At 35.4% G+C, this 22313-nt stretch overlaps 4 protein-coding genes and 1 pseudogene across 4 annotated transcripts; 2 read left to right on the top strand and 3 right to left on the bottom strand.

Annotated features, from left to right (window-relative positions):
- The first annotated feature begins 588 nt into the window (after window positions 1-588).
- On the top strand, window positions 589-3602 carry LOC127902167 (uncharacterized; annotated as a pseudogene).
- A 2204-nt stretch (window positions 3603-5806) lies between these two features.
- On the bottom strand, window positions 5807-6232 carry LOC107176299 (putative invertase inhibitor). The gene has a single exon (XM_015528588.2). The coding sequence runs from the start codon at window positions 6230-6232 to the stop codon at window positions 5807-5809; it is 426 nt and encodes a 141-aa protein (XP_015384074.2).
- Window positions 6233-6853: 621 nt separating this feature from the next.
- LOC102606629 (uncharacterized) lies at window positions 6854-13760 on the top strand. Its single transcript, XM_052441336.1, has 6 exons — window positions 6854-7749; window positions 8203-8444; window positions 8974-9217; window positions 12232-12723; window positions 12826-13064; window positions 13352-13760. Exons 1-6 carry the CDS (start codon window positions 7285-7287, stop codon window positions 13596-13598), a joined length of 1929 nt encoding a protein of 642 aa, XP_052297296.1. The 5' UTR covers window positions 6854-7284; the 3' UTR covers window positions 13599-13760.
- Window positions 13761-14455: 695 nt separating this feature from the next.
- LOC102627244 (60S ribosomal protein L18-2) lies at window positions 14456-16279 on the bottom strand. Its single transcript, XM_006472070.4, has 5 exons — window positions 16120-16279; window positions 15944-16033; window positions 15705-15833; window positions 15352-15534; window positions 14456-14799 (listed from the first exon to the last, which is right to left on the bottom strand). The coding sequence occupies exons 1-5, from the start codon at window positions 16120-16122 to the stop codon at window positions 14641-14643; spliced, it is 564 nt and encodes a 187-aa protein (XP_006472133.1). The 5' UTR covers window positions 16123-16279; the 3' UTR covers window positions 14456-14640.
- Window positions 16280-17002: 723 nt separating this feature from the next.
- Window positions 17003-20986, bottom strand: LOC102626962 (uncharacterized). The gene is made up of 8 exons (XM_006472069.4): window positions 20814-20986; window positions 19666-19747; window positions 19501-19568; window positions 19282-19379; window positions 18347-18483; window positions 18085-18152; window positions 17468-17531; window positions 17003-17310 (listed from the first exon to the last, which is right to left on the bottom strand). The coding sequence occupies exons 1-8, from the start codon at window positions 20822-20824 to the stop codon at window positions 17293-17295; spliced, it is 546 nt and encodes a 181-aa protein (XP_006472132.1). The 5' UTR covers window positions 20825-20986; the 3' UTR covers window positions 17003-17292.
- Between the last annotated feature and the right edge of the window lie 1327 nt (window positions 20987-22313).

The following is a 22313-nucleotide window of genomic DNA, read 5'->3' as shown; positions in this document are numbered from 1 at the left end:
TTAAGTGGAAATAAGTAATTTAGGGTTCAAAGACCACTCATATGACTATATAGACTTGTAGTATAATTCAAAGATCTAACAAGACTAATAGTCCGTTTGAGAGTGTGGTGAGGTAGCTGGGCTGACAAAGCCCAGCTACTAAGGTGTTTTGTAACACTTGTAGTTGGGCTTTGACAGCTTAGCAAATATTTTTTTTCCAACTTGTACTCTACCGTTGTAGTTTTTACTCCACAGCAGCTGCAGCTTAAAAGATACAGCACCTCACTTCCAAACACACCCTAAACCCATATTTGGTATTTAAGTGTTATAACTTTTAAGTCACAAAAGTTGTGAAAAAAATTATAATTATAAAACAAAAACTAATAGTGTGTAGTAAATAAATTTTTAAATAATAATTTTTACAAAAAATAATAATGATAATATAAATTTTTCATCATAAAACTCAAAATTCTGCTTCCGAGTAAATATTATTTGAGTGATATCTACCACGTCCACAGTTGTGGGAGGAAAAAGTATTTAGGTGGCAGCAACTTCCTATATATATAGAGGAAAGAATTAAGAGAAAAATATTGTACAAAAAGAAGAAAAATGGTGGAGATAAAGCACAGCACAGTGAATGTAAATGGCATAAAAATACACATAGCGCTATAGCAGAGAAAGGAGAAGGTCCTGTTGTACTCTTTCTTCATGGGTTCCCCGAGTTTGGTACTCGTGGCGCCACCAGATTCTTGCCTTAAGCTGCCTCGGCTACAGTGTTGTTGCCCCGGATCTTCACGGCTACGGCGACACTGAAGTCCCTAGCAGCTCATTCACTAGCTACACTTGCTTTCATGTTGCTGGTGACATAATTGCGCTGATTGATTTTCTCGGTGTTGAGCAAGTGTTTGTCGTGGCACATGATTTTGGCGCCATAATTGCATGGCATCTTTGTCTGTTTAGGCCAGAAAGAGTGAAGAGCTTTGTTAGCCTTGGCATGCCTTATCTGCCAAGGGATCCAAACTTGAAGCCCGTTGAAACCTCGAGAGCTATGTATGGAGACAATTTCTATATTTGCAAATTTCAGGTTTGGGCGCTCTTTCATATAATGTTCTTTATCCAATACCTACGGATTTCACATGCAAGTTATTGGCTTTAAATTTGAATTTGGTTGCACCTGCTGATACAGGAACCTGGAGTGCTTGAAGCAGGGATTGCTCATATTGGTTCCAAATTGATGATTGCGAGTTCCCTGACGACTCGGAGACCAGGTCCTCCTACCATTTCTGAAGACGCCATAGCCCATCTTGCCCGTGAAACGATCAACTTACCCTCCTGGCTTTCCGAAGAAGAATTTAATTACTACGTAACCAAATTTGACCAGTCAGGATTCACTGGGGGATTGAACTACTACCGGGCAATAGATTTTTAAGTTATTTATAATAACATTAAAGATAAGAAGAATGATAAAGAAACTGGAGGCTGACAGGGTTCTAACAGAAAAAAACGGTACATCTGTTAATTGATTACTTTTCAATTAGTAAGGTAAACCGAATCGATGTACTGTTGTTTCTGTCAGCATATTCTGTCAAAATACCATTGCTCTAATAACAGAACAGTTCTTGTAAAATTAAGCGACACCAACGGCAGTGTACGTTTATGATTGTATTTTCTAATAGTTAAATGGTCTAATTGTTATATTTGAACTGAAGAAATTGGGAGCTCACAGTAGCATGGAGTGGGTTACAAGTACAAGTGCCAGTTAAATTTATGGGTTATTTTTACATACCTCCCCTGAGATTTCACGTAATAACAGTTTAATAGAAAGTATCTCTGTATTTTTACATCCCTCCCCTATAGTTTCACAAAGTTATGTATAGCATTAGTATAAAAGGCTAAAATCGTAAAATCTCATTTAAAATTAAAAAAAACTCAAAAATTTTTAAGTTTTTATTATTTTTTTTAGGGAAAACTATTGCAGTAAATCCCTAATAGCCACATCCTCTCTCATGCGGTCACCCCTCCCAGTGATTCCTTCATGCCGCACCATGTCTCGCCGTTGTAGCCCATGATTTTGCTCCCCTAATTCCCAATTTCACAAAACAAAATGAGCCCTAAGAGCCACATCATTTCTCATCCAATCATTCCTCTCGAGCATTCGCCCCGGTCCCTTCTCCCGGGGAATTTGACCCGACCTGAGTCATGAATCTGAACTGGGGACCAGCTGCCAATTCGTCTGGCGAGTGATTGGTCGGATCTCCTGGTGGGGGATTGGTTGACGACCCGGTCTCTTCTGAAGACGTTTCTTGGCGGCAGCTTTGCCAGAGATCAAGTAATCACTCTCGGTCGTTGCCTCACTTCTTGCTCGCCCTCTTCAATGTCTCTCATGTCAGTGACATTAGTCATCGTTGAGAGGCTCTCGCTGATGCTGACGCTGCAAATCTCAGACACTTGAGACATGATTTCCTCCTCATTGCTGCTGATCAAGTTCAGCTTATCTTGAGCATTCTTGGCAAAGGCTTCAAGTTTGCGGGGGTTATCACTAATCATGGCCTCTTTCTCTTGTTCTCGTTCTTGTTGTTGCTGCAACTCTTGTTTCATATGAGCAGCGAAAACTGGGTATGGGTTTGGCTTTGGTTTTGGTTTACGGGTTTCGGAGAGAACTTCGTTGACAGTTTCAATGTTTGGTGATGCTGAGTATTTGTTGAGTTGTTTACAGTTCCCCCACTTCCAAGTTTAAATATGAAGTAGTAAGTGGTCAGTTAATTTTGCTTCCTTCACTGCTCACCAGTTTCTTGTGGCTCCTTTTCTTTTCTTTTTCCCTTAAACAAATAATAGTAACAAAACGAATGGCTTCCTTTCTTTGAATGGAAGTCATTTTCTAACTTTCTGCATCATATTCTTTTGATTAATATATATAACTTTGTCCGTTTTATTTATTTTTAGGTTTTATTAAGGTTTTATAATTTTGAAATACAACTTTGTTCTTAACTCTTTCCCAACCGGCAGACAACAATTTGCCACCCAATCAAGGAATATTTAAAAAAATATTTATTTTAATTAATTAATTAAAAGGAAAGTTACAAGACAATGAAACATTTTTCTGTAACCCTCCTGTGGCCCATGTGATTCCGTTGTTGGTGTTCCAGCTCCTATAATGGATGTACTATCTTTGTTGAAGTTATGAAAGTGTTACTTTCCCTTTTAAAAAAAAAAATGCATGCTAGCCCACGCTCGCTCGTATCATTACACTGCCAAAATTTGCTAGGAAATTGTACCTGTCAGTCTTGAAGGGGTATTTTCGTAATCCTATTAGTCCATTAACGGTCAACTGACGAAAATACTAACTACAGGAGAGGGATGTAAAAATACGAAGATACTTTCTATTAAACTGTTATTACGTGAAACTTCAGGGGAGGTATGTAAAAATAACCCTTAAATTTATTGTTGGGGAAATGGATAATCTGTATACGACACCGGGGGTGAAGGAATGCGTACAAAATGGGGATTTCAAGAATAACGTGCCGGAGGAAATTGTTGTGATTGAAAATGCATGTCACTTCATCCACCAAGAAAAAGCAGAGGAGGTCAACGCTCAGATTCTTGACTTCATTAAGAAGTTTTAATCTGCACTGCAGCAGCAGTACAAATTTTTATATTTGTTCAAGAATCACAGATTCCAGTTGTCGGCGGCTATTGATTGGAATAATTCCATCCTGTCACTTGGTAATTTGAAAATAAAAACAGCCTCAAATTAAAACATAAAATAAAAACGGTATTTAATAATTGGTACTGCATTTACCGCAAAAATGGAGGAAAAGTAGTTTATAGAATGTTTTAGAAACGAAAAGGGGAAATTTTCTCATTTAACTATTTTTTAACTTTTAATATAAAAAAAGACCTCACTTCAATTTTTCTTATAATAATAACTACTTACAAAACTCTGGGATTAAATTATCCCTAAATTCTCAAAACAAAACACACAAACATTTCGCCCAATAGTCACCTAAAAGCATCGCCCGAAATATGCCCACACAAAGTTCCTTCACTTCCAGTGTTTCTTGAGTTTCGCCGAGTTTTTTCACTTCCAGCAACGATTTCCTTCACTTCCAGTGATGTGTGTGAGTTATTTTGCTTCCAACAAGTTTCTTTACATACGGTTTCGGTGGCTTAGGTACTTTCTTGATTTTTTTCATGAATTTAGAATAAATTTTTGTAAAAATTGCCTGCTTGGTTCATCATTAATCATAGTTAATCACTAGGATGTGTATTGAGAATGAAAATATGAGAGTTTTTTTAAAGATTAAGATATCTAATAAATGGCGCACACCAAATGTTTTTTAAATGCCTCTAAGAAATTATTGATCTAAACTTAGAATTACTTTGAGGTTAAAGAGAAGATTGGTGTGTCAACCAATCAAGAACGTGGATGGTTGCCCGTGTTGCCTAAAATTTGGCCATGTCAAGCTTGGGCAAGGCGGGTGGCTTTTCCCCCATCACCCAACCAAGTGGGCATACATGGCGTGGGAGCTGAGCAACGCGGGCGACACGCTTGCGTCGCCCAACCATGTAAATAGATGACAACATGATTTGGTTGGGCGATACATGTTGTCGCCCGTGTACCTGCGTCGCCGCTTTCTAGGCGACAACAATTGAATATGGGCAACAAAATTATGTCACCCATGTTGTAGTGGATTCAAAATCCAATCCATAACTAAACTGACAATTTTTTTGCTAGCCTTCATCTACCCCACTAATGATGAATGAAGTGAGTTGTGAAGTTATGGAGCAACTATCAAGATTTCATAAACCCTAGACTTCTCTAGGGCATTATAGTAATATGCATGCATAGCTTGGAATCTCTCTATATAAGGATTTCTTAAGACTAGGGTTTGGCTCTGCTTGGTTAGCTTGTTAACTTTGCAAAATACTCCCCAGCCTCCACTCTCCAAGATCTGCTTCACCTCTCTTCTTGCTTTTATTTAATATTCCCTTTTGCTTACAAGAACAAGCTAACTCTGTTCTGTTTAACTAGTCTCTGCTTTTCTTTTCTTACTTGATTTCAGTGATCTCGCACATAGTTCTTCTCGGAAACCCTCATCTTGGTTTCTGAGATTTTATTTGTGCGTACAGTAAAATTTCTATCGTTTCTGCTTGAGCCTTGTTCTTACTTTTTCACCTCGTAGACATGTGCTCCAATGTTATTGGATGAAAATTTTTTTCTCAAATTAATAATATATATATATATATATATATATTTTTGGTTTATGCATTTATATATTCATATTTGTGAAAGAAACTTGAGAAAGGAAAAAAACAATATACCCACTGAAATGTTTTAAGTAATCAAAATTAAACTGTTGTTTTAACATAAAAAATGGATAAATGGACTTTCTTGAATTCCTTTGAAGGGAAAGAGAGAAAACAGAGAATAATGGATTGACTTATTTTATTTGGTCGATTAATTTTTGTTTATCAGATTGTAATTAAATTAATATTGGTTTATATTAGTTTCACATGTGCATTAATAATTACGTTACATGCTTGTATTTTCTTAAGGCGAAGCTCAAATCCCTACTGTTGTAATTTTATGAACGCTTCATAAAATTTCTCTTCTAATTAAAAATGGTGGTTTAATGTGTACCCACTGTGGAATAGAACAAACAAATCAATTGAATTATTTTGTTTTCCATTACATAGGATATATCTCACTTTCGTAGACTGTACATTCTTTTTGTAAGTCTTAAAATTTTACTTTCAGAGAAGCGAAATTGAACCGAAATCTTAAAATAAAAATGTCCTTATAAAAACTGAAAAAAAAAAAAGGATGTTATGCTTTGCCAGCCAAGAGATTGCTAATGGTTAAAGAAATACTACAGAGCTGACTAAATTTTGCATTCATCTGAGTTAATGGAGATTTAAAGCCTGGTTTTTCCTTGAAACCATCTTCGCAGGATTCTTCATAGCTCATAGCAGCACTGACCCATGTATTAACATCGCCGTAACTCCTAGAATCGATAGCTGCTATCGAGTCTTTAATCTCCAAAATCGCATCCTGTAAATTTTCGGAACAATCCTTCAAGCATTGTTGAAGAAATGGCTTCCCATCTTTCTTTAGCAACTCTGAAATATAACCCTGAATTTCATTGGCATTGGCCAACGTAATTTTTAAAGAAATTTTGCCAAGGCCTTGGAGGTCAGACCCTCTGCTGTCCTTGTCTGATCTTAAAGAAGCTATGCAGAGTTCCTTGTACATTGTTTTTGCACAAGTTGTTGTGATTAAATCATTGCTTGCTTCAGTGTTTTTGCAGGGCAATAGGGAGATAACCAGAAGAGGAACAAAGAGGCATACTGAGATTCTCTTCATGGTTTTGTTGTTCCTTGATCTTAATTGGCTATTCTGGAATGAAAATCAATTAACGATGTTTAGATATTTAATAAGAAGAATTTGTGGGTGACAATTTTTATAGGAGATCAAGAGAAGCGCTAGAAGCGCAGTTTGTTAGGAGCCTTTTTGTGGTCAGTGTAAAACATTGATTCAACAATGTGTCTGGAACATCATGATTCATTCATTTTATAGGTTATATTTGGACGTGCTATTATTGGAAAAGCAATGCGTGGTTGGATTTTAAATGGTAAGTCTAATAAAATCTTTTACCACACACACTTTTTTTTAAAATAAATAGGATAGAATTTAAAATAATTCTGATAAACAGTTGGTGGAACTTAATATTTTACTTTCATGCGCTAACAGGACATTTATCTGTTAAATGATTAATATCATAACTTGTAAATTACTCATTATATTATCCCATCATAATAGATGAACGGCATCTCATTCTACTTCTTGAGAAATATAACATTGCTCTTTTTTTAGAAATGCTCCCATAAAATTTTGTAATTTAATATTTTCTTTTTATGTACTGTTCTTATATGGAGTTGGCTAAAGCGACATTTCATAATTATTGATTATATCGTTCCATCAAAACGTCTCATCACACTTCTGGAGAAATATAACAACACTCTTTTCTTCATGGAGATATTTTTTCTGCATCCCCCAATTAATCTATGGCAAGTGCACTTCCCTCATAGGAGCTCATTCTACTGTTCAACTTTGTTGCCTTCCCGATAAGATGAAGTAACAGTAAAACGTAAAGTCAAATCTCAGGAGCATTTATTTTCGATGAACTTTAATGCAACAGCCAACGGTAATCTATCTTGGAAAGCCAAGCACATTGATTGAGTGAACAAACCGAAGTATCAGTACGTCACGCATAAAGATGAGCGCAATTGCAAGAGAAATCAGAAATGGAGGAGATAAAGCATGGAATGGTGGGAGTTAACGGCATAAGAATGCACATAGCAGAGAAAGGAGAAGGCCCCGTTGTACTCTTCCTCCATGGCTTCCCTGAACTTTGGTACACATGGCGCCGCCAGATTCTTGCCTTGAGCTCACTCGGATACCGTGCCATTGCTCCGGATCTTCGTGGCTATGGTGACACTGAAGCCCCTAGTTCTATCTCCAGCTACAGCTGCCATCACATTGTTGGTGACCTTGTTGCACTCATCAACTCTCTTGGTGTTGAGCAAGTGTTTGTTGTGGCACATGATTGGGGTGCAATCATAGCTTGGTATCTTTGCTTATTTTGCCCCGAGAAAGTGAAGGCTTTCGTGTGCCTCAGTGTCCCTTTTCTGCCACGGAATCCGAATTTAAAGCCTGTAGAGAGCATGAGAGCTTTGTTTGGAGATGACTATTACATTTGCAGATTTCAGGTTTTCGCTATTTTTTAGCACATTTAATTGGCAGGCCATTTTAACATCGTGCGCTTTATTTAGAGCTTTATTAACTAGGGCATTTTTTTTCCCTAATTTTTTTAAGTAGCGCGATGGTAACCCAACTTCGTGATTTTTCATGTGTCTAGGTTCAACCCCAAGCCTTCTATACTACTACAAGAGAATTTAATAGTTAAATTAATTTAACACCGACAACTTTACCTCAGTTAGTGCATGTGCTTGCATCGATAATTTGGAGACAGATCCGGTGCTCAGCTGAGCTTGCGCTGAGCACCGGTTCAATGGTCAGTAATTGTCTTATGTGGACCTTAAGCAATTGCTGACCATTGATCTGGTGCTCACCTGGTCCCTACAATTTACCATATATTAATTTATGGTAAAAGTGACATTGAGCTCCTCACTATTTCGTTCTTATTGCTTAATTCGTTACAGGAACCTGGAAAGATTGAAGCACAGATTGCTCAAGTTGGTACAGCAGAAGTACTCAAGAATATTCTGGCAAATCGCAAGCCAGGTCCAAGTTGCTTTCCTGAAGAAAATGCCTTCGGAATCGATCCTGAAAATCGAGTCACCCTGCCCTCATGGTTTTCAGAACAAGACCTTAGTTTCTATGCCACAAAATTCAACCAGAGAGGCTTTACTGGGGCTCTAAACTACTACCGAGCAATGAATTTGTTAGCTCCTTACAATTAAACTATTTTGTTCCCCCCCCCCCCCCCCCCCCATACGTCTGCACTCTACAAATTGCATATTTGAGCCGTGCAACCAAAACTGCATGCATATTATTTTTTTTTTAAAAAAAAAAAAGAGTAAAAAGGACAATAGATTGCTTAAATCTACATTTTATAAAGCGCAAGCATATGCACTGAAAATCTACATTTTCAGAACAAGACCTTAGTTTCTATGCCACAAAATTCAACCAGAGAGGCTTTACTGGGGCTCTAAACTACTACCGAGCAATGAATTTGTTAGCTCCTTACAATTAAACTATTTTGTTCCCCCCCCCCCCCCCCCCCCCCCATACGTCTGCACTCTACAAATTGCATATTTGAGCCGTGCAACCAAAACTGCATGCATATTATTTTTTTTTTAAAAAAAAAAAGAGTAAAAAGGACAATAGATTGCTTAAATCTACATTTTATAAAGCGCAGGCAAATGCACTGAAAATTTTTCGCTGATTTGTCTGGTAATCATTCTCTTCAGAAACTGGGAGACGACAGCTGCATGGACTGAGGTGCAAGTGAAAGTTCCAGTGAAGTTTATTGTCGGGGAACTTGATATGGTGTATACCACCCCAGGCATCAAGGAATATGTACACAATGGAGGCTTCAAGAAGGATGTACCTTTGTTGGAGGAAATTGTTGTGATTGAAGATGCTGGTCACTTCATCAACCAAGAAAGAGCAGAGGAAATCAATGCTCATATTTATGATTTCATTAAGAAGTTTTAATTCTTTACAAGCTGTTTCCAAGCTATGGGTCTTTTATGTTCATTAGGATGCATGATCATCTCAAGCTTTGCTACCTTTAATGGGAAAATTATGGTCCTTGGTACCTTATGCTCGTGAAGATCAATACGAACAGCTTACCAAAAAAAAAAAAAATTGTTTGAAAAAGGTTTTCATTTACACAATCTTACAGAAGTTTACTAATATGAAATTTGGACAAGGTAGTGAATGGGGACACACCATCCAATAGGGGTGTTTGCGGATCGGACATCAATCCATATTTAATCCATAATTTTACGGATTATGAATTTTCAATACAATTTAATCCACGGATTGGTTAAACCCAATCCAAATTTAATCCATATGTTTGCGGATCGGATGCGGATTTGACTCAATCCATATCCAATCCATCATTTTGCGGATTGATCTGCGGATTACAAATTTTTCATTCGGTCCAATCCACAAACTAATAAAATGAAAAAAATAATATAAAAATAATTTTACTACCAATCAAATTCAAAATTGAATAAGATTTACATAAATTAATTATTTAAATAAAACTAAAATAATGCATTAAAGTTTTAAAATACAACACACCGAAATTAAGTGTTCAAATGAAGCTAAAATAATACATTTAAAGTTTCAAAATATAATACATTAAAATTAATTGTTCAATTAAAGTTACAATAATATATTTAAAGTATCAAATTATGACACATCAAAAAGAAAAATGTTTGCTGCCAATTTATATTTCGTACTTGAACCTGAACTAAATAAACATAATTGAAATAAATAACAAATAAAATAATTTTATTGAATAAAAAAATTAACAAATAAAATAATTTTGTTCAAATGACTGCTTGCATAAAGATCAAGAATTTGGAGAAGATGGTCGAAGGAGAAGTTTAAAGCTAGTAAGAGTCGTTGGGTGCTGGTGGCTCTGTGCTTGTGACAGGAAAGGATCGGAAGTCAAGAGTTCTTTGTGTGCTTGTGACGGGAAAGTTTAAGAAGTCAAGGTTTTTTGTTTTCTTATGGCTGCTTCGGTGAAGTGGCATTTAAGATAAATGTTTTGTTTGGTTTATAATTTTTTTATTTTGTTTAAGAATTTTTACAACTTATCTTTGTATATTTTAATTATTTAATTATTTATGTTATTTTTGAATAATGAATAAGGTATCTTATGATGTTAATATAAGTATGTAATTACATTTTCCTTACTTATTTATTAGTAATGTCATATTTATAAATTTTTTAATTAAATAAATTTTTTTTGCGGATTTGGACCAGATTCTAAACACCCATACCATCCAGGACAACCCTTCACCAATTTTCCGGTAAAGAGGATTAAACAAAATTTAAAACTTTTAGTATCTGTCGGGAATTAAATTTTCATGCTCTAGGTCTGTTGGAGCAGAAATTTTTGACAGTTAAGATAATGTATTAATGTTGCTGTCAAAAAAAAAAAATTAGATAATAGTCAGAAATGAAATGAATTTTTTTAAAAATTTGAAAAATAGATATAAAGTATAGAAAAGTAAATAAGAAGAAACTAAGGTTTTTTTTTTATTATTTTAATAAGATGATTGTTTGTTGAAGGGGGTGTCAAGAGTAATATATTTTACTTGGACAAAATTGTCCGTGATAGTATATTGAGTTATAGGAGCTGCCAATTTGGTTATAAAAAATTTTATTGAAAAAAGAAAGTTCTTTAAAATATTTTTTTGAGTGCAAATAACCTCATTCTAATATTTTGATTTGTCCTGTTTTTTTATGAAATCATATGTCAGTGAACTAACTACAATAGGTTAAGTTTTTAATAAGATGATCGTTTGTTGAATGAGTGTCGAGAACGGTATATTTTAATTTTATAACACATAATTTTCACTAAGTTAATGAGAGTGTTCAATATTTGAGTGCAAATACCCCTGTTCCAACATTGATTTATCCTGTTATGTCAAAAATTAATTGTTAATGAACTAACTTGACCCTCGTAACTATAGATAATGTTTGGTGGATTTTACCATGTTATATGTGTTCGAAAATTTTACCAAAATGCCCCCATGCAGGATCAAACGACTGACCTTCAGCCATCAGAGTTTACAAGACTGAAACTCTGCCACTGAGCTATAGGGGCATCGACAAATAAGAAGCAATTTTTTCCTGAAATATGTATATATGGGGGGAAACAAAGTAACATGATGATGACAAATTAAGGAAAGAATCGATTGCTTTCAAAGATTTTATCACTTTGTGAATCATATCATCCATCAAAAATTTTGAATTCAACTATTTAATAACGATTGTTCTTTGTTGACTCGTTAACTTTTTAACTACTCTTCCAAACATTTTTGGTGTGCTAAACAAGAAACTTTCCCAATTTCTCTCAAATGTTTGTATAGGATACAATCTCATGTATAGGAACTAAGTAATAAGAAAAATAGTTATGCGTATGAACATCAATTGCCGCCATAATTTTTTATTTTATAAACCATTGAATCAACCTAGAAGAACTTCACATCGTGTTGCCAATGGTCCACACAGCATATGTTAAAAAATCGATGCAAAATTTTATGAACAATACTTAAAAAATATTTATGCATAATATTGTGGATGACAACTTGTTTAATTAATAAAATCTTTAGTGGAAATAAGTCATTTAGGGTTCAAAGACCACCCATATGAGTGGAGAGAAATGTAGGTTGTTTGACTATATAGACTTGTAGTATAATTCAAAGATCTAATAAGACTAAACCCATATTTAGTATTTAAGTGTTATAATTTTTAAACCACAATAGTTGTGAAAAAAAAAATTATAACTATAAAACAAAAATTAATAGTGTGTAGTAAATAAATTTTTAAATAATAATGATAATATAAATTTTTCATCATACAACTCAAAAATTTACTTCAGTAAATATTATTTGAGTGATATCTATCATGTCCACAGTTGTAGGAGGAAAAAGTATTTAGGTGGCAGCAACTTCCTATATATATAGAGGAAAGAATTAAGAGAAAAATATTGTACAAAGAGAAGAAAAATGGAGGAGATAAAGCACAGCACAGTGAATGTAAATGGCATAAAAATACACATAGCAGAGAAAGGAGAAGGTCCTGTTGTACTCTTCCTTCATGGGTTCCCCGAGTTTTGGTACGCGTGGCGCCATCAGATTCTTGCCTTAAGCTGCCTCGGCTACCGTGCCGTTGCCCCGGATCTTCGCGGCTACGGCGACACTGAAGTCCCTAGCAGCTCATTCACCAGCTACACTTGCTTTCATGTTGCTGGTGACATAATTGCGCTGATTGATTTTCTCGGTGTTGAGCAAGTGTTTGTCGTGGCACATGCTTTTGGCGCCATAATTGCATGGCATCTTTGTCTGTTTAGGCCAGAAAGAGTGAAGAGCTTTGTTAGCCTTGGCATGCCTTATCTGCCAAGGGATCCAAACTTGAAGCCCGTTGAAACCTTGAGAGCCATGTATGGAGACAATTTCTATATTTGCAAATTTCAGGTTTGGGCGCTCTTTCTTATAATGTTCTTTATCCAATACCTACGGATTTCACATGCAAGTTATTGGCTTTAAATTTTAATTTGGTTGCACCTGCTGATACAGGAACCTGGAGTGCTTGAAGCAGGGATTGCTCATATTGGTTCCAAATTGATGCTTTCGAGTTCCCTGACAACTCGGAGACCAGGTCCTCCTATCATTTCTGAAGACGCCATAGCCCATCTTGCCCGTGGAATGATCAACTTACCCTCCTGGCTTTCCGAAGAAGAATTTAATTACTACGTTACCAAATTTGACCAGACAGGATTCACTGGGGGATTGAACTACTACCGGGCAATAGATTTGTAAGTTTTTTATAATAACATTAAAGATAAGAAGAATGATAAAGAAACTGGAGGCTGACAGGGTTCTAACAGAAATAACGGTACATCTGTTAATTGATTACTTTTCAATTAGTAAGGTAAACCGAATCGATGTGCTGTTGTTTCTGTCAGCATATTCTGTCAAACATTTCTGTCAAAATATCATTGCTCTAATAACAGAACAGTTCTTGTAAAATTAAGCGACACTAACGGCTTATGATTGTATTTGCTAATAGTTAAATGGTCTAATTGTCATATTTGAACTGCAGAAATTGGGAGCTCACAGCAGCATGGAGTGGGTTACAAGTACAAGTGCCAGTTAAATTTATTGTTGGGGAAATGGATAATTTGTATACGACACCTGGGGTGAAGGAATACGTACAAAATGGGGATTTCAAGAAGAATGTGCCATTGCTGGAGGAAATTGTTGTGATTAAAAATGCATGTCACTTCATCCACCAAGAAAAAGCAGAGGAGGTCAACGCTCAGATTCTTGACTTCATTAAGAAGTTTTAATCTGCACTGCAGCAGAAGTACATATTTTTATATTTGCTCAAGAATCACAAATTCCAGTTGTTGGAGGCTATTGATTGGAATAATTTCATCATTTCACTTAGTAATTTCCCAAATAAAAACAGCCTCAAATTAAAACATAAAATAAAAATGGCATTTAATACTTGGTACTGCATTTACCGCAAAAATGGAGCAAAAGTATTTTATAGAATGTTTTAGAAAGGCCAGAGTCGCGTTTTTTTTTTTAACCCCCTCCGTGGCTTCCTTGAACTAACAGGACCTTCCCATAGAAATTTTTATTTGAACGTGAATAAATTTCCAAGTAGTTTAGTATTCTTTAATCCTTGTTCTGCTGTGAGTTCTCAATTACTGCAGTCAACAACAAACAAAGCGTGTATCCTTCTTTATCACCAAGTCTTTTATCACACCATCAAATTTTCCATCAGCCTTCTCAAGCTTACTTTTAGATCTCCGCACTCAACTGTTTTATTTCAATTTTATAAGACACAGGAAAAACAATGCGAAGAAAAAGGAAAATTGTTGGTCCTCTTATCTTCACTGCTGATTTTATGTTCATGTTCAAGCTCACTTTGAAGGCAAATTTATTATCTATTGGAAATTCTTTTCTGTCGCCTGAACTATTTTATCCATTGGCTTCTCCATTGTCTAATACAATACGAATTTTTAATACATCATACATTGTTCCATTTTCACAACCGTTATTAATTAGGTTGGGTCTTCAAAACATCACCATTCAGTATTAATAAAATCACCATTTCGAAAGGGAGCCTGGATTTTGGATTTATCAGCCAATTGAGATAATAATCAATATGCCTCCGCCGAGTCCTGGGCACCAAGGGTAGACTAGAAAAACACCAATTCATAATTGAACATAATAAAATTGCATCTCAAAACAGGGCATCCGTTGTCATGGTAAACAAACCAACAGTAAGAAAAATAGGGAACCATAATTGATACCTAGAGTCTAGCAAAATTTCAATCACGATAGTAAGAAATGACACAACTGCCTCACAATTTAGTAAACTTAAACTCTGAAACCCCTGCTGTTCCTCCTTCCTCTAGCACGCTCAAACTTCCTTCCCTTTGATCGCACGTAAGGCTTGGTGTGGCTGTGTGGTACACCAGGAGCTGGACCAAAGTGCTTCACTGCCTCACGAGCATTCTTTGGACCTCTAAGAAGGACCTGTATACCAACAAACTCATTATCAATCACCGAAGCTACTCCAAGATACTGCTTTACAGAAAATAAAGCCATCACACTAAGAAAACACTTGCAGCAAAAACCACAATCAAAGAAATATGTGGATACCAATTCTGTAACTGATGGTATGATTATAAAAAAACAAGCAATAACTTCTCAATTTCCATCACTTACTGATGCAAGTGGATAAATAACAAGTTAATGCAGAAGTAGAAAATCCATGCTACATTGAATTTACAAGCAACTGAACCAAATAACAGAATTAAGTAACAACAATATTCATTGAACATGAAACTGCAGCCGATGTATCATTGCATACAAAGTGAGGCTCACAAAAATGAATCATTACTTTGAACACAAAACAGAACAATTATACCAAAGTCAACAAATTTTTCTCCAAATCTTGCCAACATTTTACTGAATCTCCTGCATGACTTGCATAGTTAAAATAATGCATAATCATGTGAAATCAGCAGCAAAAGTAATAATCAACAACATTATGGGTAAACAATAATTTGCATTAAAAACGCATACCGTGTTCTGTCCCAATGGAGCCCTGAGAGCAAGCTGATCAAAAGTCAAGCACTCTCCGCCTGCCTTCTCAATCCGAGCTCTTGCAGTCTCAGTAAACCTCAAAGCAGTAACCTTCAATGCCGGCACCTCATAAGCCCTAATGTCATCGGTGACTGTCCCCACTACCACCGCAATCTTATCCTCCTATTCAATCACAAAACCAACAAAGGCCAAAATTCAAAATCATCATATTACCAAGATCTAAAAAATACCCATAACATATAATCGTACCCACCAACTAAATCGTAATCAAAACGAAAAATTACTGCACAAAATGAAGAACAAGAGAGAGAGAGAGAGAGAGAGAGATTAACCTTTCCCTTCATGAAGTTGATGAGCCTTGAGAGTGAAAGTGGTGGCTTGTTGACTTTACTCATAAACAGCCTCTTCAGAATCACTTTATTAAAGTTGCTGTCGGTTCTTCGAACAAGAAACCGGTACAACTAAAACACACAAAAATCACACATTACAAATAAATAAATAAAAATTGAATTTTAGAGTGATTAAGTACAAATTTGTCACATATAATGCGTGTTAAGACAAAAATACAGACCTTGACGAGGAGCTTAAGGTAGATATCATCGGACTTGGGAGCGGTTCTCTTGGACTTCTTGCTCTTACCTCCTGCGACCAAATCGATACCCTGAAACGACGACGCATTAAGTTATTATTTTCATTTTTAATTGAAATCTAGAATTGCTTCAGCACATATACACAGTGAGAAGTTACCATGGCGACGGTTGGCGAGTGGCTGGGCGCTGGCGCGGCGGGTAAGTGTTCAATGTGTTTTTTGATGGAAACGAAAATGGAGGTAGGGTTTTGAGAAATATTTTATAGGTGCGTTTTGTGCTTCCGCTCGGTTTTATTGGGCTTGGTGGACCTTTATTCTTGGATAAATGGGTTCTGTCCACTAAATACAAGTGGGCTTTGTTCGGGATTCTGACCCAGTCCAAAAGACAAAAATATTGTCAATAAGAGCTTTTTTTTTTTTTTCCCTCTCTATTATAGGTATACACAAAGTCATGTACAAACAGATGTGATATGTTGTATGATTATTAAATGTCTCACATCATTCATCTTATTTTATTTCCTTGAAAATGTGAGATGTGTGATATAATATAGTATTGATATTGACATATCAGTTTATACAATAATTTTGTGATATTATATTACTCCATAAGCGATGTTTAAATCTTTGATAAGAACAGAATTGGAACTTCAAATCTCAGGCGTCAACTGTCAAGAGAATCTCTACAACAAAAAATTTTGATTTTTTTTTTTTAAAGTAATGGAAAGCTTTCTTTCTCCCTTTATTGGAGGAAATATTTTCCTTCCCTCTTAAGCAGACAGAAATTTCTCTTCAAAGAAGAGAAATTGCCGAGAAATATCTTCAACAAACACTAGGCAGGCGTTTATGCATTCGTGCAAGCTCGTAATAAGCTTTCATCATTTTTACCATTTCTCGCCAGAAATATTTTTGTATTCACTGACTGTAACTTGAAGAAACTACGGAAATTCCACTAAACAGGGAGCTTTAAAATTATTTCGACTCCATGGGAGCATTTTCTATTATGGCTTCTAAGTGTAAATGAAAAATTTGGAAAAGAAAACCTGCTCATGAACCAACTTGCATTAATTTGATCAAATGGAATCCAAGAATCACCATTTACAAGGAATATGTATGATAACACTTTTAGAACATTAATCTATACTCGAAAAAAGGGTTCCTCCTCCGTAAGGAGACAGAGAAACAACACTAGGAGAATTTTCGCAACTCGTTTAGCTTGGAAACAAACAGTTAGGGGAAAAACAGAAAAAAAGTAACAGCAAAAAGATGAAACATATAATTTAAGTTCTTTCTTCTGTTACAAGAATGGTACTGCTGCTGCTCTTGGCACATCCTCATTCTAGACGCTCCATCTGCAATCAAGATAAACATAAAAAGGTTTTTTTCTTTTTTTCCCCCCCTTTCATAAGAATAAAGAAATTTTGCACTATTCTCAAGAGAAAGAAATAACAGCAGTAAAATGCATGTGGAGAAACGTAAACAGAAAGGGAAGGATCATATCCAACTTACCTTCCAAAGGCCATCATTGAGATAATGCATGTTATCCACCCCGATTCCCTTGTTAATTGCCTTTCTGTAAACCAAGCAAACAAGTCAAACTTAATGATAATATACCAATTGGAAGAAAGGGAAATGGATGGTCATTTTAGATTTGATATGAACGTAAACTACCCGTAGCTAACAAATATTCTTTCCTGCTCGTGTTTGTTTGATTTGGAAACACTACAGAACCTCTAATGCTAAGTTCATTGCAAGCACTTAATATGGAGATTTGTAACATTCTCATTGAAGTGTCTCATTTCTAGGTACAAGTTGAATACCACTTGTCGCTTTAAGATACTGAGTCATTTGAGACAGAGCTGTCGGAATTTTGAATGCAGGGGGAAATGCACAAAAAGACCAACAAGCCAGCATATAGGATCTATTTGGTAGAATGATTGGAATAGAAGAAGTAAATAAAGGTTTAGACAATGTAACACAAATGGGATATAAAAACATATTAATCTATCCCTGTATTCAAGAGTTGAGATTTCAGGTCAAAATGGGAAATGGTTCAAACTCCAACCACCACTTCAACACACTAACTTGAAAATATTTATAAAAGAAAAGGTTAGACAACAACTTACATGTCTTTAGCTGACATTTTTGTAAACCCAATAGCAAGAGCATGTTGCTTTCCTTCAGCCATTATGGCCTGTGAGTGTCAATTTTGCACGGTACGGAGACATAAAACAATGTAAGCAACCTCATATTATATCCTTCAAACTTTAAAAAACGGGGAAAAAAGGCACAAGAAGAATAGAATGACATTTAAGTAGCATATCACAACACTAAGCAATGCAAAGTAATTTAGCACCACAGATCGAAAGAGAGATGGACAATTCATACCACAGGAGTTTCTGCTCCAACTTCTTCATCCAAAGATCCACCGGGTGATGTAAGACCAGGGCACATTATGTTTGCACCAGAAAGGACAAACTTTATGGCACCCCGGTCTACTTGTAACTTCTTCATTATATTTGGATCTGTAATGACAGTGTCCAAGCAAGAAATTTAAGTCTCAGCTGGCACTTTATAGATGCATAATTCAAGGGTCATGATGGAGTATGAGCAAGGCAGCAGAAAAATCAAACTTAAGACTGTCTAAAGAACTTTATGTAAGATCTGTAAAAGCATACAATGACTTTTTTCCCTTAATTAGCCTAAGTCTTTCTGTCCCTCTTTCTCCCAATATATAAGTGGATTTGGAGAGACTGCACATTCTTGCCCTCGCCTTCTTGCTCATTGTTTTTCCCCAACCAAACAGGGTCAATTGTCCGCCCTTTGCCCTTTTTGTTTCACCCATTTCCCAGTCACCTAGTTCTCTCCAGCTAAACGAAGTGTAAAAGGATTAAAGAATACTTTGAATGAGGGCAAGTTAGGGGAGCAAGAGGCAGATCAACCTGATTCAAATTTGATTCCACAAAACTTGCTTATATATTGTTCAAACTGTCTAAAAGAGAAAGTAAAATGGTTGCCAAACACTTATCTAATAAACAATTAGCTCAATCCTCGAAGGAGTTTCTTTTCTCCCCGATTCCCTTGTCTATCAATAACCAAAATGGCACATAAATAACTATTTGTATGTATATAGTGAGAACTGCAAGCAGAGAGTTATGTACAAGTTCCTCCTAATAATTAACTGAAGATTTCCTCCAAATAAATGACAATTAAATCCTCATGTTACAGGAGTGAAAAAAAAAACTTTCAGTGATCAAGTAATTAATTTTGGCAAAAGCATGCAATTGTAAGAAAAGAAGTATGGTAACAAAGAAAAAGTTTACATTGATGAAGGAGCCTTAGCGTAGGCATGTAAGGCCCGTCACGGATATTGAAAAACAACGGAACATTATTCACCAGAACGAGATTCAGATGATTTTGACTGCAAGGAACGGGAGAAGGAGAAGTCAGAAATATGTTTTATAAATTCTAGAAATGAACATCAAGAAACGAACAGTCTGATGAATAATTAACACAGAAACAGGAGAAAGAAAGTTACAAACCATTTAGCAACAATCAGAGGAGACTTCTTAGGAAGCAAATCATCCAACACTGGCTCAAGTCCTGGGTACTGCACTAGAAGTGAAACTTTTGTTGAATAAACAAATAGCTTATTATATAGAATGGAATCAGAAAAATAAAAAGCCCAAAGCATCCACAATCCATACCTCATCTGCAATGCTTTGCCGAATTTTGCGCTGGACAGATGCCTTGACTTGGTTCTGTGCCGACACTTCTTCCGCCGAAAACCTACAGGATAAAAAATTATACATGACACACAGCATGTTATTATTCTTACCAACAGAAGCAATTGTATTCATTAAATAGAAATATGTGCTGCACGTATGAACACAAAGGAGTGAAAAAATCTAGATTAAAGACCATATGGTCATAAATGCAAGCAAATTCTTAGAATAGCCAACTTCAAACAAATATACACTAAAAGGACCCAACTGACTACAAGCATAACATGTCCATCAGGGATTTCACACATATCATATTCATAGCCTATTTGTTCCTTGTAAATGACAACAACATGTATCATCACGATACACTTTCTGGTCTCCTCAGTCACTGTGTACTACTTATGCACAAACAACATATCATAAAAATTCTGGCGTGCATATAAAGATTCTCGTATACAAGAGAATGAGAATTGATCCAGAATAGATATGTCTCGATACACCATCTTACAGAAACCCCAATCCGTGTGAAATTTGGAATGCATTCGAGGCAGGTGAGGGTAATTAACTCAACAGGAGGATTAGCATAAATAAAATGGTAAACAAATCCCCAGCGACAAATATAAGTCTCCCAATTCCAAAAACACTAACCAAATGTAACATTACTAGCAGAAAAATATTGTGATAGAAATTATAAAAAATTTAAAGAAATCACAGAAACGAAATACCACCACAAACACGATAAACATGCAACCACCTTATAGTTAAACAATCACACACAATTATCAAAGCATGTTTTCAAATATTCTAAAGCACCCCACCTAAAAACTAAATTGCCCAACCAAAGTTAACCTCACAAAACAAGCCGCAACCTTTATTTTTTATTTTTTTATTTTATTTGCAAGCAAATCAATAGCTGACAATAGCATTTAAAAACAGAACAAAAAAATAGTCAATGCAATTATACACCGAAGTATATAAGAAAGAGCAATTTATGACAGATGACAAGACAAACTATAACCCAGAAGTGAACCACACATACACTTAAAAAAAAAAAAACAAAATGGAAAAATCAGTGCATGTATCATTTTAGGTATTAAAAGAGAAAGAGAGAGAAAGAACGAAAAAATTACTTTTTGAACATTGTTGTTTTGAAGAAAAAAGCTTGAAATACTGAAGTAGAAGGATTTTGGTGTGTTGGGTTCGATCTAAAGCCTCTCTTCTCCTTGCTTGAGTTGCTCTTTTGCCGATTCTTTGCGACAGTTGAAAAATCACAGCTTTATGAGCTCTGAACGCCCAGCTTTGGTGCAAGAGTCGGCCCGCGCTGCTTTACACGAATCGGATTCGGTTTCCCATTGGGCCCATCTGCTAGTTTTACGAACGTGAAATTTGGGCTTAGAAAATAAACGGGCCTACCGACATTAACAAAGAAGAGTTAAGCCTTTTCACCTTCCTCAAAATTCCTCTTAAATTTATTTTTAATGGAAGTTACTTAAATAACCCAATACAAATTAATTCTTTTTTTTTTTTTGAACAGAAGTTCAACTAAACACTTAGATAAATTATTCTTTTAACAAAATTTTTACACCCATCCTATTTCATAATTTATATTCTAATTTTAAGTTTTAATTGAAAAAATATCTTTTTAAGAAAATTAAAAAAAAGTTAGAATTATAACGATACAAAATATATAATAAGAAGAGAAAATTAAGGTAAATTTAATATTTTAGAATTGTAAGCGACTTAAAAAGAAACATCTTTTTTTGAGTAAAATTTTGTGGAAAGATGATTAATTTTAATATACGAATTTATATCTTGTCAATTAAACCGATGGTGTTTTAAAAAATAACATTCAAAATAAGTATTATAAAGATTTTAGAGGGTTGTTAAAAACGGCCCTCAACAAAAAGTAACCGAAATGTGACAGAGAGTATTGAGTTCTCAAGTGTCACGCACCATTTTCGGTAGAATTTTGTGATACATGTGCGTTGAGAAAAGCAACAAGAAAACGAAAATATTGTAACACAATATGTTAAAGATTTAGAGGACGGAGATCCTGATAATCAATTATGATTTTTATTTTAGCTCAGTAACTAGCAAACAAAATTGTTCATCAGGCAAAGAGAGATAAAACGCAATTTGGCATCACGGGGGTGGAGTTGTTATATCAATGAATTGAAGTTCAACTATTACTCAATGGTTTGAGGATGGCTTTCGTGACTAATTTGTCCAGACAAGATAAGCAACCCTTTGTGTCACTTCCATCTCAAAACTCAAACGCAACAAGCCACCAACACAATAATTTGCCCCGTGGCGTATGAAAGGAACTTAACCCTACACTACCGATTTTTAATTATTCATTAAGTCGTATGGTCAACTTTGGTGGCTCCCCAAGAATGTAAAAGATTACATCAACTTTGTTGAAAGAAACAGATTATCTTCCTCATCTGTGTTAAGGGTACATTGGAGAATTTTATATTATAAAACGGTCATGGGATGATAACATTTTTTTCTTTTTTGAATGAATGTTTAGGGTACATAAATTAAATTATTTTTGAGATTACGTACTGAAATTATTTTGAGTAAGTTAGATCTCTCCTGATTTGAATTTACTTAAACTCGTGTTGTGAAGG

This window comes from Citrus sinensis, chromosome 5 (assembly GCF_022201045.2).
Source record: "Citrus sinensis cultivar Valencia sweet orange chromosome 5, DVS_A1.0, whole genome shotgun sequence".
Taxonomy (NCBI): domain Eukaryota; kingdom Viridiplantae; phylum Streptophyta; class Magnoliopsida; order Sapindales; family Rutaceae; genus Citrus; species Citrus sinensis.
Note: the sequence above shows the minus strand (reverse complement) of the source record. Positions and strands in the feature narration are given on the sequence as shown.

Coding starts and splice junctions, on each gene's coding strand:
- LOC107176299 (XM_015528588.2), bottom strand. CDS start 6,232: ATGTACAAGGAACTCTGCATAGCTTCTTTAAGATCAGACAAGGACAGC.
- LOC102626962 (XM_006472069.4), bottom strand. Junction 19,380..19,500: donor CCTCTGATTGTTGCTAAATG/GTTTGTAACTTT, acceptor CGTTCCTTGCAG/TCAAAATCATCTGAATCTCG. Junction 18,153..18,346: donor TTGGAGCAGAAACTCCTGTG/GTATGAATTGTC, acceptor TGACACTCACAG/GCCATAATGGCTGAAGGAAA.
- LOC102627244 (XM_006472070.4), bottom strand. Junction 15,834..15,943: donor ACCTTAAGCTCCTCGTCAAG/GTCTGTATTTTT, acceptor TGTGTGTTTTAG/TTGTACCGGTTTCTTGTTCG. Junction 15,535..15,704: donor TCAACTTCATGAAGGGAAAG/GTTAATCTCTCT, acceptor GTGATTGAATAG/GAGGATAAGATTGCGGTGGT.
- LOC102606629 (XM_052441336.1), top strand. CDS start 7,285: ATGGAGGAGATAAAGCATGGAATGGTGGGAGTTAACGGCATAAGAATG. Junction 7,750..8,202: donor ATTACATTTGCAGATTTCAG/GTTTTCGCTATT, acceptor AATTCGTTACAG/GAACCTGGAAAGATTGAAGC. Junction 9,218..12,231: donor ATGATTTCATTAAGAAGTTT/TAATTCTTTACA, acceptor GAATTAAGAGAA/AAATATTGTACAAAGAGAAG.